The following is a 13,983-nucleotide window of genomic DNA, read 5'->3' on the forward strand; positions in this document are numbered from 1 at the left end:
CCATGGTTTCCATAGCATCATTTTTCTCGCCAGACTCAGTTCATTTTCAGCCTGAAAAATCACTTCCTCAATTTGTCCACCCTGAAGTTGGTCTTCTAATTTTTTAACATCTGGCTCCTTGTACGGACTGTCACATACAGCCAACCCCACCAGGCCAGTGATCGTCTTCAGCAGCCCCGCCATGATTGCGCTGACCTACAATTGCACTTTAATGTAAAGAAAATAAAAATGCTCACAATTGGACCAGTAACATTATGCTAAATGGAGAAAAATTGAAGTTGTCAAAGACTTCATTTTGCTCAGATCTGCCATCAACATTCATGGCAGCAGTAGCCAAGAAATCAAACAATGTATTGCAATAGGCATGTCTGCTGCATGAGACCTCTTTAAAGTGTTCAAGAGCAAAGAGGTAAATTGGAAGACTAAGGTGCACCTGACCCAAGTCATGGTATTTTCACTGGCCTCATATGCATATGTGAATGTTGGACAATGAAAAAGGAAGACAGTACAAGAATTGATGCATTTGAGTTACAGTGTTGGAGAAAAATACTGAAAGTCCCATGGACTCCCAGAAGATCAAACAAATCTGTGTTGCAAGAAGTACAGCCAGGCCATCCGGCCATCTTTCCACCATCATGCCAATGTTTGTAGTAAACACTAATGTTCCTCACACCTCTGTACCCGACAGGCTCCACTACAGCTCACCCAGCAGCTGGTGCAGGCCACTGGCAAGCAGGCACAGTACATAGTGGTGCATGTGGCTCTGGACCAGCTCGTGGCCTTAGGGGATCCAGTGAGCTGGGCACATTCTGCAGCTTGCAAGGCATCAACAAATCGCTGGCCTGCAGAACCGCACACACAGCAAGCTTCTGTGTGGTCTGCTGGCCGTGCATCTGCACATCAGCCCCGATAGGATCTACAGCAACTACTAAGACATGAACACAGCCAATGTTGGCTGCAACCGTTCCATCTTCGCTTGAGGACCCCACCTGCTTTCTGCTGCTGACTGTCACCCTGCCCTCCCTGCCACCAGCCAGCCCACCTTCCGGTCCTGAAATGGTTCAGAGAAAGAAAAGAAGAAGACCAGCCAGAATGCTCCTTAGAAGGCAGGCTGGTGAGACTTCATTTCTCATACTTATGACATATTATCAGGAGGAACCAGTCCTTGGAGAAGGGCATCATGCTTGGTAAAGGGGAGGGTCAGTAAAAAAAAGAGGAAGACCTACAGCAAGATGCACTGACACAGTGGCAGCAGCAAAGGGTTCAAGTTAACAACACTTGTGAGAACGGTGCAGGACTGGGCAGTGTTCTGAAGTCCCCTTGTGTTTAACAAAAATATAATTTTCACAGTTCATTTAAAAAGATGACATGTTGGCTGACATTTAAAAAAAAGCCATGTTAAATACTGCCACGACAAACTATAGCTTTATTATGTCACAGAATGATGTAACTAAAATTATTTAAAATTTAAAAGACATTAAATGTCCACTTAAAAAAATACCTGAAAATTCGTCTCCTTCCATCCAGGTTTCTTGGCCAGCATCCTCACTAATGCCTGGCATGGCATTTCAGTCCGGTCCATTAGTTCCACAGCCTTGATGTAACGTTAAGAGTAAGTTAAGGGGTTAAAGCTGACTTCCAAGAAAACCCTAACATCAAAATCAAGTAAATGGTTACAGCTGAAGGGAGAGAGTGGCAAATGGAATTAAGAGGAGTTACATAAATACCTTAAGGAGCCCTGGTAGCATGGTGGATTACAAATTGGGCTGTTTATAGTTAAATGTCAGCAGTTTGAATCTACCAGCTGCTCTGAGGGTGAAAGACGAAGTCTTCTGCTCCTACAGTGACTTACAGCCTTGGAAACCCTATACAGGGTCACTATGAGTCAGAACCGACTCGGTGGCACTCAACAACCACCACCATACAGGGACTTACATTGTTTATGCAATAATGCTCTATTTCTTAAGCTGGATGCTTGGTATGACTATTACATGATTATCACAGAAACTTTTTTTTTATATTTGAGAAATTCATAAATTGTTTCAAAGAAAGTAACTGTAACAGTTTTCATTTACCTAGTGTGGTAGAAACTGCTTATACATACTTTGCCCTATCTAATTCTCTGAAAAGCAGTGAATTAGGTGAGAAGTGACAGAGTGGTTATTTCAAATCACACAGTATATGCCAAAATGAATTGCTGTTACTTTCCAACACTAGATTTTTTTTAAAGGAGTCTCTTATACCAAGAGGCTGTGTTCTACTAAGGAATGATGATAACAAAAGGAAAAACAGAGACATGGACAAGAAGTGCTTTAAGTGGAGAGACTGTCTAGGGAGTTTAATGAACATGCACCATAATTTTGAAATTCAACTTAGCCTTATTATTCAGAAGGCCTTAATTTTCTTGAATAAGTACTAAGTTATGAGCAAAGAATGCAGATACTAAAAGATAACAAACATCACTACAGAAAACAACTAACCCAAAACCCCTACCCGCTCCTTAGTTAATGCAGTGAAACATAATTTATTGGCTATAAATCACAGCAATTAGGACAAGTGCTTTGCCAATGTCACTGTTCCTATAAAATATAATTTTCTTTCACACTCAGTTCATCCCTCTGGACCCACCTTCTGGAACTCTTCCATACAGGCCAGCCTTTCCTTCCAATTACTGCTGTCTAGAAGCTGTATACAGGTAGGGGGAAGGACAGCAGAAGCTTTTTCTTCACATACTTCTATCTATAAGAAACCATGTTAAAATTAGGATCTGTTTAAGGAAACAGATTCTAAGAACGTAAAAACACCCAAGTCAAAACTCAAAGAACACTCTTCTAGGTATGCTACAGTACATGAGCCTTCTATTATACAGCCTTTGAGTTGACAGGAGTCAGAAAGGACTTGGCAAACAGGTTTGGCCTAGTTAAAGGTCAAGGCTATTCAAGATATAGTTTCAATAACCTAAAAGACATTAACTATATGTTGTAGAAACTACCAAGGGAAGAATAATAATGCAGTTCTTTTCACAGGTCTCCACCCTCCAAGGTTTTCCAAGTCTGAGACAGCACAGTACTAACCGAGAGCTCAGGCTCCACAATTTCTTTGGTATCCACGCCTTTCTTGTTCTTGGGTCCACTGCTCCCTGAGCTTCCTGGTGCAGCTGGTTTCCCCTTCTTAGGTGGCCCACCAGCCTAAAAACCATGAAAATAAATGAATCCATTTAGTCATTTAAGGTCTTAAAACATTTCTGAATCACAGACCCCATGGAAAATTTGATTGAAAGGAGGGCTCAAATGATAAAATGAACATAATCATTTTATCATCATATAAAATGATTTTACATATAAAACATACATTAAGCTGCTTTTCATTTGTGCTAACAGAATTTAGCAGCTTCAAGGGTAGAGACATCCTGTGAACCATCCATGGCAAAATCTACAGAACCCACCTTAAGAACCTCTGATTTAAAATGAGCAAATGAGTTTAATTGCCGTCAAAATTTACAGTCTCTGAAACCCTGTCCAGGGTTGCTATGAGCCAGAACCGACTCCACGGCACATAACAACGAGTTAAATAAAATTGACTAGAGGTCTGGCCTTTGTCCTTAGCTACTAAAGGAGCTGTGGTAGCGTAGTGGTTACGAATCGGGCTGCTTCTCTCTTGGTCAGCAGTTCGAAACTACCAGCTGTTCCACAGGAGAAAGATGAGGTTTTCTGCTCCCATAAAGATTTACAGCCTCGGAAACCCTGTACAGGGTCTCTATGAATTGGAACCAACTCCACAGCACATTAACAACAACTAGGTGATCTCTAGGTCCCTTGGGTGTCCTGCTGGACAGGAAAGTCTTTGTCTTGGGGCTTTGGCTTCTGGAGAGTCTAACAATGTGATTATGATGGGGGCTTTGAGCTAGGCCATGTCGGATTTTACCTAAGGAGGAATTGGCCACTATTGGTCAGCTACATAGGGAGTATGTGATTGAGTCCCAGTAAATACTCTGGACACCACAGGTTAGGCGTTTACCTGGTTGGCTATACTCTGAGTCTTGCTATCATATCCTGGAGAAGCTAACTCTGTTCAAGATTCAGTGGGGAAAGGAAAACCATAAACTCTGTGTTTGGACCCCTCCCAGACGTTGCTCTATGGCAGTCCTGTGGGTATGGCTCTCACTGACTTTCTGGTCTGCCCTCCTTGGAAACCCTCTACGGGGTTGCTCTGAGTCAGAACCAACTAGAAGGCACTTAACAACACCAACAATGGAAAACGAGAATTATACACTTACAGATTCACTTGAGAATAGGTAGGTATTCTGCCTTTAAATGACTAAATTTTTTTAATTGCAACCCCCTTTTAGCCCAAACTCATTGGTCTTCTTATGAGTATTTCTATTTAAAAACAAATATAAGGCAACTATCTTATATCCCAATTCCAAAAGATAAGCAGATTTGTTCAGTGAGTTATATCTCTCTACATAGAGAATTTGATGACAGGAGAGGCTCAAGAGGTGGTATTCTAGTTAACTGAAGAATATAAAAACTCTGAACAAATCTTAAAGTGTCAACACAGATCGTTGTCCACAGAGACGGATGCTGATGATAAAAGGGAAAAAGTTGCCAACTCCCTAGAAATGCTGGGGAAATAACATAATATGACAGAAAATAGACAAAGATACTTGGGCTCAAATTCTAGATCTGCCACTCCAGTCATTCAAATACATGTTGTTGTTAAGTGCCGTTGAGTCAGTTCTGATTCATAGCCATCCTGTATAGGGTTTCTGAGGCTATAAATCTTTATGGGAGCATAAAGAAAGCATCATCTTTCTCCCAAGGAGCAGCCCAGAGAGTCAAACTACTGTCTTTGAGGCTAGCAGCCCAGTGTTTAATCCACTATGTTACCAGGGCTCCTACTATATGCCAGAAACTTTCTGAGCAAGGAGGATCAAGCAGTTACAAAAATCCCTCTCCTTGTAAGTTTACAATAGTGTGGGCAAATGTAATAAACAGAGTGAATTTAAACAGAATGCACAGGGCACTTAACCTCCTGTACCTTAGTTTCATTTTTTTGAAACCAGGGATCAAAAAACACCTACCTCAAGAACTGTTACTATAATTCATTAAGATTACACAGGTAAAGTGTTTCACTAAGTGATGTTCACTAAGTATCAGTCTCTTTTTCTCCATTCCCTTGCTGGGGTTCAAGGAGGGTGTGGTGGTAGGAAAAAGAATCAGACTTTCTTTACTAGAAATACTCTTTCACTCCACAGGATAGTTGTTTGCTAAAAAAAAAGCCCAATTTGCCTCTGAACATTTGTCCTTTTGTACCATACAACGGTGACAAGATCTGGACTGGTATGGAGCCTTAATGGTGTGGCATCATTATTAATATTAAGTGCCTTGTTACATTTTTATTTCACTATTTAATGGTACTTTCTGGTTGTTGTTGTTAAGTGCCATCGAGTCGGATCTGACCCATAGCGAACCTATACTTTCTGGTAGGTACCCTAAAATGCACTCCAATACTTGTATTACTCTTTTTTTCTCTATTACAGTTTCCAATAGTCAAACATATTACTAGAATACTATGTGTGCATTAAAGATGATCTGCTGTATATTCTTAATGTGGTACATAAATTAATTTCTCAAAGAAGTCACAGGTAGAGGGTAACATGACCCAAGCTCAGACTCTACCTTACTTAATTGTAATGTTTAAATCACAGTTTCCAAGTCATCTATTAACCTTAGGAGCAGGGGCCTTTTTTAAGGGCCCTGGTTTAGGTGCTGAAGTGTCCTTCACGTCCTTATCTCCTGCAGCCCCTGATGCAGCAGTCCTTCCAGGGACAGGTTTGAATTCCTTCTTATCAGTTGCCAGTCCAGCTTTCTTACCATGTGCCAGTTCTACTTTCTCTGAACATTCTTTGATCTGGAAAATGAAATTGAGATGAACATTGTTAAGTATGTCTAACCTTGAAACCCAACCATTACATTATTATTCTATTTTTACTACATTATTTTGTTATTTCTAACCTTCAACTATAAGATCATTCATAGAAAAAGTTTCCTTTCCAACACAGATAAATTACTCTCTAAACAGTAGATAAACTACCAAGTAGACAAAAGATATATCAACAACATCTTATATTTTATTTGCAGACAAATAGAACTATAATAAATTTATAATGATAAAGACATTCATATTTGGAAAGTTAATATTACAGATATTAGAAACAAATTTACCTTAAAATATTGTTTTCTACAGACTGCTCATTCAGCTTTTCTTTGGTATTAATTTGGAACATATTTCTATATGTAACATAAATATAATATGGGATGACATTTCAACCCTTAAAAGCTGCACTCTCAAATACCATCCATGTCTCAACCACAAACAAAGAGTGAAACAAATTTCATGAGCTGATGCCAGCATTTTTTTCTTCATTAAATAGAACACAAAAAATTGGAAGCAAAAAATACCAGAATGCACCCCCAAGACTTGTTACTATTGTGTGAAGCAAAATTTATTTCCTATCATGGGTTGTAATAAAAAAATTGAGAAATTCTAATCCAAAGAAGACCAACATTACCTAATTTTCAAAAGATAAAACTGAAATGCAGAGATAGGACTGTTGTCCAATTTCATTATTATCATTACTGACCTACCTTATCAAGCTTGAGCTTGTCCACATCAGCTAAAAATGGATTTACTGCTTTTTCACCAACCACTTTCAAAGCAGTCCCCAATGCTTCAAATGCAGCATCTCTGACTTCAAGAGCAGAATCATTGATGTGCTACAGTCCAGAAGAGAGTAAAATGATCTTAATAAAAGATACTTAAGGTATTACTGATTTTTATTCAAATTGGTAGAAGTGGGTTAAAGAATTTGCTCTGAACAATCACTGAAGCTAAGGGTAGTTTTCCCTTTGCCAATTGCACTTTAATAAACTTGCTTTGGGTTAAGGGCAGTTCTGCTAATCCACTTAGCAAATAAATGCTTGCTTTCCCTCTTCCCCTCTCTCTCAAAAGTCTCACTCCCAAATGAACTTCAAATGCTCCACATTTGATGCTTGTGCTTGACCAGATTCAGCTGAATACCAGCATATGGGCCAAGATAGAAACAAAATGTTTAGCAATTAGTTGAAATGCAAAGCTGAGTTGGGCTTTTCTTCAAGAAAAGGAACACAAACCTAGAGAGGTCAAAAGACCATACATAATCTAGTCTGAAAGTCAAGTAGTAATAGCATCTATTATATATATAAAAAATTCTTTCCTATTTATAAAATAATCTCCCAATTTCCAAGAGTCTATATTTCTAGAATAAGCTCCCAATTTCAGAGACTTCTGGGTGTGGCACTGTAGGATAAGTACCCAACCTCAAGGTCTGTTTGAACAGCATGGTTCACAGTTCAAACTCACCAGCCGCAACTTGGAAACCCCATACGGTGTCACTATGGGTCAGAACCAACTCAATGGCACTTAACAATAACATACCTTAAGTAGAGCAGCACAAAAGGGCTTTAGTAGGCTCTTTGGCAGAGTAGAAGCAGTGCAGTGGCGGAAGCTTCTTGCAATAAAAAGAGATGTCTGTTGTTTGATGGTTGGATTTTTATTATCCATTACTGCTAAAACATCCTCACTGATGTTCTGTAGTGTGGTCTTCAGAAAGAAAATGTGGTCAGTGAAATTCTCATGATTATAAAGAACAACCAAAATACTCTACACTGATAAAATTCACTTTAGACAATTTTACTTTCAGCAAAATACTTATTCTATCAACTTACAGTTAGGAAGATTGCATCGATTGCCTCCTGTAGGGCCTGGACCACTTGAGGCTTCTTCTCTTTGAATTTCTCCAAAATGGTTGGCACTACCTGCAAAAGTGGACAGGGGGAATATTTATTATTCAGTGATAAAAAGGAGTGAAGTACTGATACATGGATGAGCATGATGCTAAATGAAAGAAGTCACTCACAAAAAAGTAAAGATTACATGATTCCATTTCTGTAAAATGCCAAGGTCTTGGGGGAAGGAAAAGTGGTATTTGATAAGTATGAAGTTTTGTTTGGGGGATAATGAAAGTGTTCTAACGTTAGAGTAATAATGGCTGCACAACTCTGAACTAAAAACTAATAAACTATACATTTTAAAAGCGTGAATGTTATAATGTTTTAAAATAAGTCCTTTCAGATAGAGGCTGGTAGAACCCTGAGCTTATGGTCCTTGGTCACCCTTCAGGTCTGGAACTGAACTTACCCCCATGGCTCAATTTTCAGCCAAGGAGCAGATAGTTATATTGAGGGGATAACACTAATGAGGTACACACACCACAGAATGAAAAGGTCAACCATTTGAGATCAAAGGGCAGGCTTTACCTAAAGATAAAACTCAAAGGGTGGAGACAGGAGGAAGAATGGAAACAAGGAACACAAGGAAGAAGTAGGGTAAGTGACAATACATTGAGAGATCGCAAACAACAGAAGATTAAGTGTTTGATTTGCTGAGTGTAAAAGTTATGATCTGCTCTGTAAACCGTCACTGAATTCACAATAAAAAGTTCATATATTTATATATATATATATATATGATTTTGCTCTACCAAAAGAAAAAAACGAGCAATAAAATGGAAGAAAAAGCCACTTCCTTTATCAAGAATAGACAAATGCATAAGGAGGACAAGTGTTTATTAATGGCTACCATGGCTTGAGGAAGGGAAAAGGGGAGTTAATTCTGAAGGACTTTTGAGTCTGTCTGGGGAGATAAAAACCTTTTGGAAGGGACAGTAGTGAAGGTAGCACAGCATGATGAAAGGAAGTCATGTCATGGAATCGTACCCTTAATACTCCCCAAAATGTCAAACTTCTTGTTGTATGTATTTCCACCACAATAAAAATTAGAAATTCAAAAAATTTTCCTTCTTAAAGGCTTAAGAATCTGAGGGTGGACAATGAAGACTTCCATGAATTCAGCCCCACTGTGGCAATGCTTCTCAGACTGCTTTCTGCCCCGATACCTTATATGCAACCCAAGTTCTATGTCTAGTAGACAGAGCTTCTCGTTAGGTAGGCTTAGAATATGGAATCAAGTATAGTATACAAATAATTCCTCATCATTCAAATATACCTCAATAAGCTGGATGTCTCCTGCCCCTTCACTACACTAAAGGCAAAAAGAAATATTATCAATACTTTTAGCAATTTGTGATCAGAATATATAACCTAATATACATACAAAAGCTGGACAGTGAATAACGAAGACCGTGGAAGCATTGGTGCATTTGAGTTATGGTGTTGGAGGAGAATATTGAAAGTGCCGTGGGCTGCCAAAAGAACCAACAGATCTGTGTTGGAAGAAGTGCAGCCAGAGTGCTCCTTGGAGGCTAGGATGGCCAAACTTCATCTCTCATACTTCAGACATATTGTCAGGAGGGACCAGTTGCTGGAGAAGGATATCATGTTTGGTAAGGTGGAAGGTCAGAGAAAAAGAGGAAGACCCCCACTGAGATAGACTGGCAATGTGGCAGCATCAATGAATTCAAGCGTGGCAACAATTGTGAAATTGGCCCGGGATCGAGCAGTGTTTTGTTCTGTCATGCATAGGGTCGCTATGAGTCAGTACAGATTCAATGGCACCTAATAACAACAACAACTCAAGTTCTAAGTTTAGATCAGTAATACTGGAATTTTAATTTTTCTCCTAAACTACCATTCCTTCATTAACTGTTTAGTTCAAACACACCCAATGCTACTAGGAAACCCTATACAGGGGTGCTATGAGTCAGAATTGACTCAAAGGCACATAACAACAACAGTATATTTATTACATGCCAGGTACTGTGTTAACAGGCAAATTAAGGATTTTATTTTTTTAAGGTGCAAAAGAAACAGCATCTAATTTCTACACCTCCGCCCCCACCCCCAGCAAGATTTCACAGAAGTGGTACAAAACAAGAATATAGTATTTTCAACAGAATTGTTATTAGGTGCCATCGAGTTGGTTCCAATTCACAGCGACCCTATGCACAAGCAAATGAAGCACTGACAGTCTTGGGTCATCATCCTCATAATCATTTTTGTTTGGTCCCATTGTTGTTGGAACTGTCAATCCTTCTTTTTGAGGGTCTTCCTCTTTTCTGCTGTCTACTTTACCAAGCATGATATCCTTCTCCAGGAACTGGTCCCTCCTGATAACATATCCAAAATGTATGAGATAAGATCTTGCCATCCTTCCTTCCAACATTCTAAGTGTACTTCTCCCAACACTGATTTATCTTCTGACAGTCCATGGCAAATTCAATATTCTCCATCAACATAATTCAAAGGCTTCAATTCTTTGATCTTCCTTGTTCATTGCCCAGCTTTTGCATGCATATGACTAAAATTGCACTTTGGGTCAGGCACGCTTTAGTCTTCAAAGTGATTATCTCTGTTTCTTAGTACTTTAAAGAGGTCTTTTGCAACAGGTTTACCCAGTGCAGTATGTCATTTGGTTTCCTGACTGCTACTTCTATGGGCAATAATTGTGGATCTAAATAAAATAAAATCTTCATTCTTTTCTTCATTTATTGTGATGTTGCTTATTGGCCCAGTTGTGAGGATTTTTGTTTTCCACAAGCTGAAGTGCAATACACATTGAAGGCTCTAGTCTTTGATCTTCATTAGTCCTCTTCACTTTCAGCAAGCAAGGTTGTACCATCTGTATATCGCAGGTTAATGTGTCTTCCTCCAGTTCTGATGTTCATCTTTTTCTTATATACAAGGATAGCCAACTTCTCAGGTTATTTGCTCAGCATACAGGTTGAATAAATTTGGTGAAAGGATACAGCCCTGATGTACATCCTTCCTTAATCCACATAGTATCCCTTGTTGTGTTCCAAAGACTGACTGTTGGTGTAGTGGTGGCTGCATGAAGTGGAGTCGGTTCTGACTCAGCAATCCTGTAGAGGGTTTCCAAGGCTGTAAATCTTTAAGGGGGCAGAAAGTCGCCTCTATCTCCCACAGAGTGGCTAGTAGATTATAACTGCTGACATTGCGGTAACAGCCCAACATCAAACCTACTACGGTACCAGAACTCCCGATGCTTAACAGTTGTTGCTGTTAAATGCAGTTGAGTCAGTTCCAATTCATAGTGCTCAGTAGAGGGTTTCCGAGGAGCGGCTGGTAGGTTTGAACTGCTGACCTTGTAGTGCGCAGTCCAATGCTAACCCTACAGAGCCACTAGAAGTTATAAATTTGAAAACCAAACTATTTTATTAGTGATGATAAATAAAGCTAAAGTTGACTTTCATAAATAATGCCAAGAAGGCACTTTATAAATATGTAACGAAAATAAAATGGAACCACTAACGTGCTTGATGCACATGTTACCATAATGAATATGGTATTGCTTTTATGGGGATAAACAATCTTTGAAGTATAAAACATTGCAGATGTTCTTTAAAAAATAACAAAATGTTACAAAGTCAGAGTCAAACTCAAACCAAAGCTCCAGGTAATCATCCAATCATGATTTAAGTAAATTAAAATGATTATTTTAAATTTATTCCTAATATAAATGTATAACATATCTTACCAAAGAACACAAAACCAACCCAAAGCTGTTTATAATGGTAATAGCAAACATACATCATACATAGATAGTACAGTAAATACTGCTTAAGAGTTTCATGATCTTTGTTTTTATTTCCCTGGTAATAAGCCAGTCATGATGTTTTTGGTAGTATCTTTTTTTTTTTTTAAGTTAAGTTCACTGAATTTATTTTTAATGCTGTGAGTAAGCAAGTTACAAATATAACTCAAACAGATGACACATGACTAGGGACTATTTCTTCCTTCTCCCAATGTAGGGAATCCAATGTTCAGATGGCTAGCAAGTTGAATCCTGAAGGTCAACTTCAGGATGGTGACACGTTCTAGGTAGTTCAGACTAGACTTAGAGGTGAACTTAAGAGCTGTCATAATTATGCCACTAAGCTTGAGTGCTGCTATTAAATGCTCAACAAATGTCTCCAGTCAGACGTTCTTAGAATAAATCAAACTGCTACATTATGAACATTATGCCTTTCTTACTCTCATTTTCACTGTGGTTATTTAAATTTTATTCCATCCTGTAATTATATAATGTTGCAAGAACAAAGCAGGGTAAGTACGTAATAAGCAAATAAATCAACTCAATGAAGTACTCTAGGCCATTAGCCTTCTACATAAAGCTAAAGAATTTAGTTAACAACTGACATCTTTATTGAGTTAGGCTGAATAGGGAAACATAGCGAGAAATTTACTTTGTCCATTGTATAAAGATCTATGCCAAAAAGAAGAGTTGTTTTAAAGCATAAAGAAAACTAGCCTGTATCGCAATCATTTTGCTGATTTGTATCTAAAAAGGCGTGTTACTTACATGTCCTGCATATTGTCCAAATTTCTTCCTTAGCCCAACAGCCAGGCCAGTAAGACATTTTGCTGCCAAAGCCACCAACATGACATTGGTGTCCTTTCCAACAACCTATAAAGCAGGGAAAAAGGAAAAACAAAATAGTTGCAGTACTGTAGAGTGGAACTGAAAGATTATTGTCAAAAAGAAGTCTGAAAATTATTATACTAATAGTTAATAATTTTTTTCTACAAAAACAAAAAATTCTCAGAATATCAAAAATTTGAGAATATCAAAGCTGGGAGCTTCTGTTCCCTCTACGAGCTCCCCAACTGACCTATACACAAAACTACAACTTCCGGTTACCAGCCCCCATCAGTGGTGTTCTGGGCTGTCGATGGCGCAAGGTGACCCTGATGATAATGGCAGAAGTTGGGAAGTTGCTCTGTAAGCTATCCGGATGCTGGCTTTGCTTCGGTACAGAGAAAGCCAAAATGGCAATATTTTTGAAAGGCACCACACTCACTTTTATACCTAAGGTGCATGGGGAAGACTGGTATAGGTACCACAGGAAGTCTCCATGGACTCTATACTGCAAATGCCACTGGAACTGTTTTTCTGAGGCAGCTTCTAGCACTGCAGCTGCCATGTCAGTCCCCAAGTGATAGTCCAGTCTGTAGCTGACTGAATCTTGTAGCTGATTCACCTCTGGTACTGTCTATGCTACCTCTCCTGATACTAAGCCTCAAAAAACCCAGCTTGTTTGTAAATTACTGGGTCATTCAGTCAGCAGTTTGATTTACCAGATGCTATGTGAAAGAAAAGATGAGGCTTTCTGCTCCCATAAAGATTTATAGCCTTGAAAACCCTAAGCAGGGTCACTATGAGTGGGAACCAACTTGATGGCATACCACTACCACAACCACCCCCAATGGCATCTGTATCAATCCATCAAGACAGTGACCATTGCTAGGTTTCTCCCGGATAAGATTTTATTGTAGCATTCTACCCAAGTCACTTGGTAATAAAACATCTAAAACTCTTTTCCAGATAGAAGTAATGCTCCCATTGTACTTCAAATTTTCTCTGGTCTCTAGAATCTGATGTCCCGTAGCAGAACTTTTGATTTCAGATTCCCTGCACTATATACAACCTGAAACATGTAGTATGCAAAGATATTCTGGCTGGCACTTAAGATGCCTTCCTCAACTACTCAAGAATCAAGAGAAAGAAAACATTTATTAGAAACAAACAAACTAGGTACCACAATTTTCTAGATGCTTTATAATCATTATTTTATTTGATGTTCAGTGAAGTCCTACAACATAGGTACTGCAGACTGCTAACTACAAGACTGGCAGTTCAAACCCACCAGCTGCTCCTAGAAAACCCTATACATGGTTGCTGAGTTGGAACTGACTTTACAGAATCCAACAACAAACAAGGTTATTATATCACTTTAGTTGTAGATGTTGATGTGCTACTGAGCTAGTTTTGACTAATAATGACCCTGTCTAGGGTTTCCGAGGAGCAAATGGTGGTTTTGAACTGCTGAACTTATGGTTCAAACCGACTTTGTGATCCAGTGCATATCACCTTTATGTTGTTGTTGTCAGGTGCCATCGAGTC

The 13,983-nt window shown here is 38.9% G+C and overlaps 2 protein-coding genes and 1 pseudogene across 3 annotated transcripts in view; 1 reads left to right on the top strand and 2 right to left on the bottom strand.

Annotated features, from left to right (window-relative positions):
* Positions 1–183, bottom strand: part of LOC102822196 (NADH dehydrogenase [ubiquinone] 1 alpha subcomplex subunit 5-like) — a 1,617-nt gene extending 1,434 nt beyond the window's left edge. The window contains exon 1 of the mRNA XM_006865119.1: positions 17–183. Coding sequence (XP_006865181.1) covers positions 17–183 — 167 coding nt within the window. The remainder of the gene's footprint in view (positions 1–16) is intronic.
* Positions 1–13,983, bottom strand: part of CKAP5 (cytoskeleton associated protein 5) — a 114,387-nt gene that overhangs the window by 52,397 nt on the left and 48,007 nt on the right. For both annotated transcript variants that reach the window (XM_006865066.1, XM_006865065.1), the window contains exons 9-16: positions 12,382–12,486; positions 7,770–7,859; positions 7,480–7,644; positions 6,651–6,779; positions 5,731–5,913; positions 3,075–3,188; positions 2,629–2,739; positions 1,502–1,594 (exon numbers count right to left, since the gene is read on the bottom strand). In XM_006865066.1, the coding sequence (XP_006865128.1) occupies positions 1,502–1,594; positions 2,629–2,739; positions 3,075–3,188; positions 5,731–5,913; positions 6,651–6,779; positions 7,480–7,644; positions 7,770–7,859; positions 12,382–12,486 (990 nt within the window). The remainder of the gene's footprint in view (positions 1–1,501; positions 1,595–2,628; positions 2,740–3,074; positions 3,189–5,730; positions 5,914–6,650; positions 6,780–7,479; positions 7,645–7,769; positions 7,860–12,381; positions 12,487–13,983) is intronic.
* LOC102834310 lies at positions 636–980 on the top strand (annotated as a pseudogene).

Source organism: Chrysochloris asiatica, unplaced genomic scaffold, assembly GCF_000296735.1.
Source record: "Chrysochloris asiatica unplaced genomic scaffold, ChrAsi1.0 scaffold00075, whole genome shotgun sequence".
NCBI classification, from domain to species: domain Eukaryota; kingdom Metazoa; phylum Chordata; class Mammalia; order Afrosoricida; family Chrysochloridae; genus Chrysochloris; species Chrysochloris asiatica.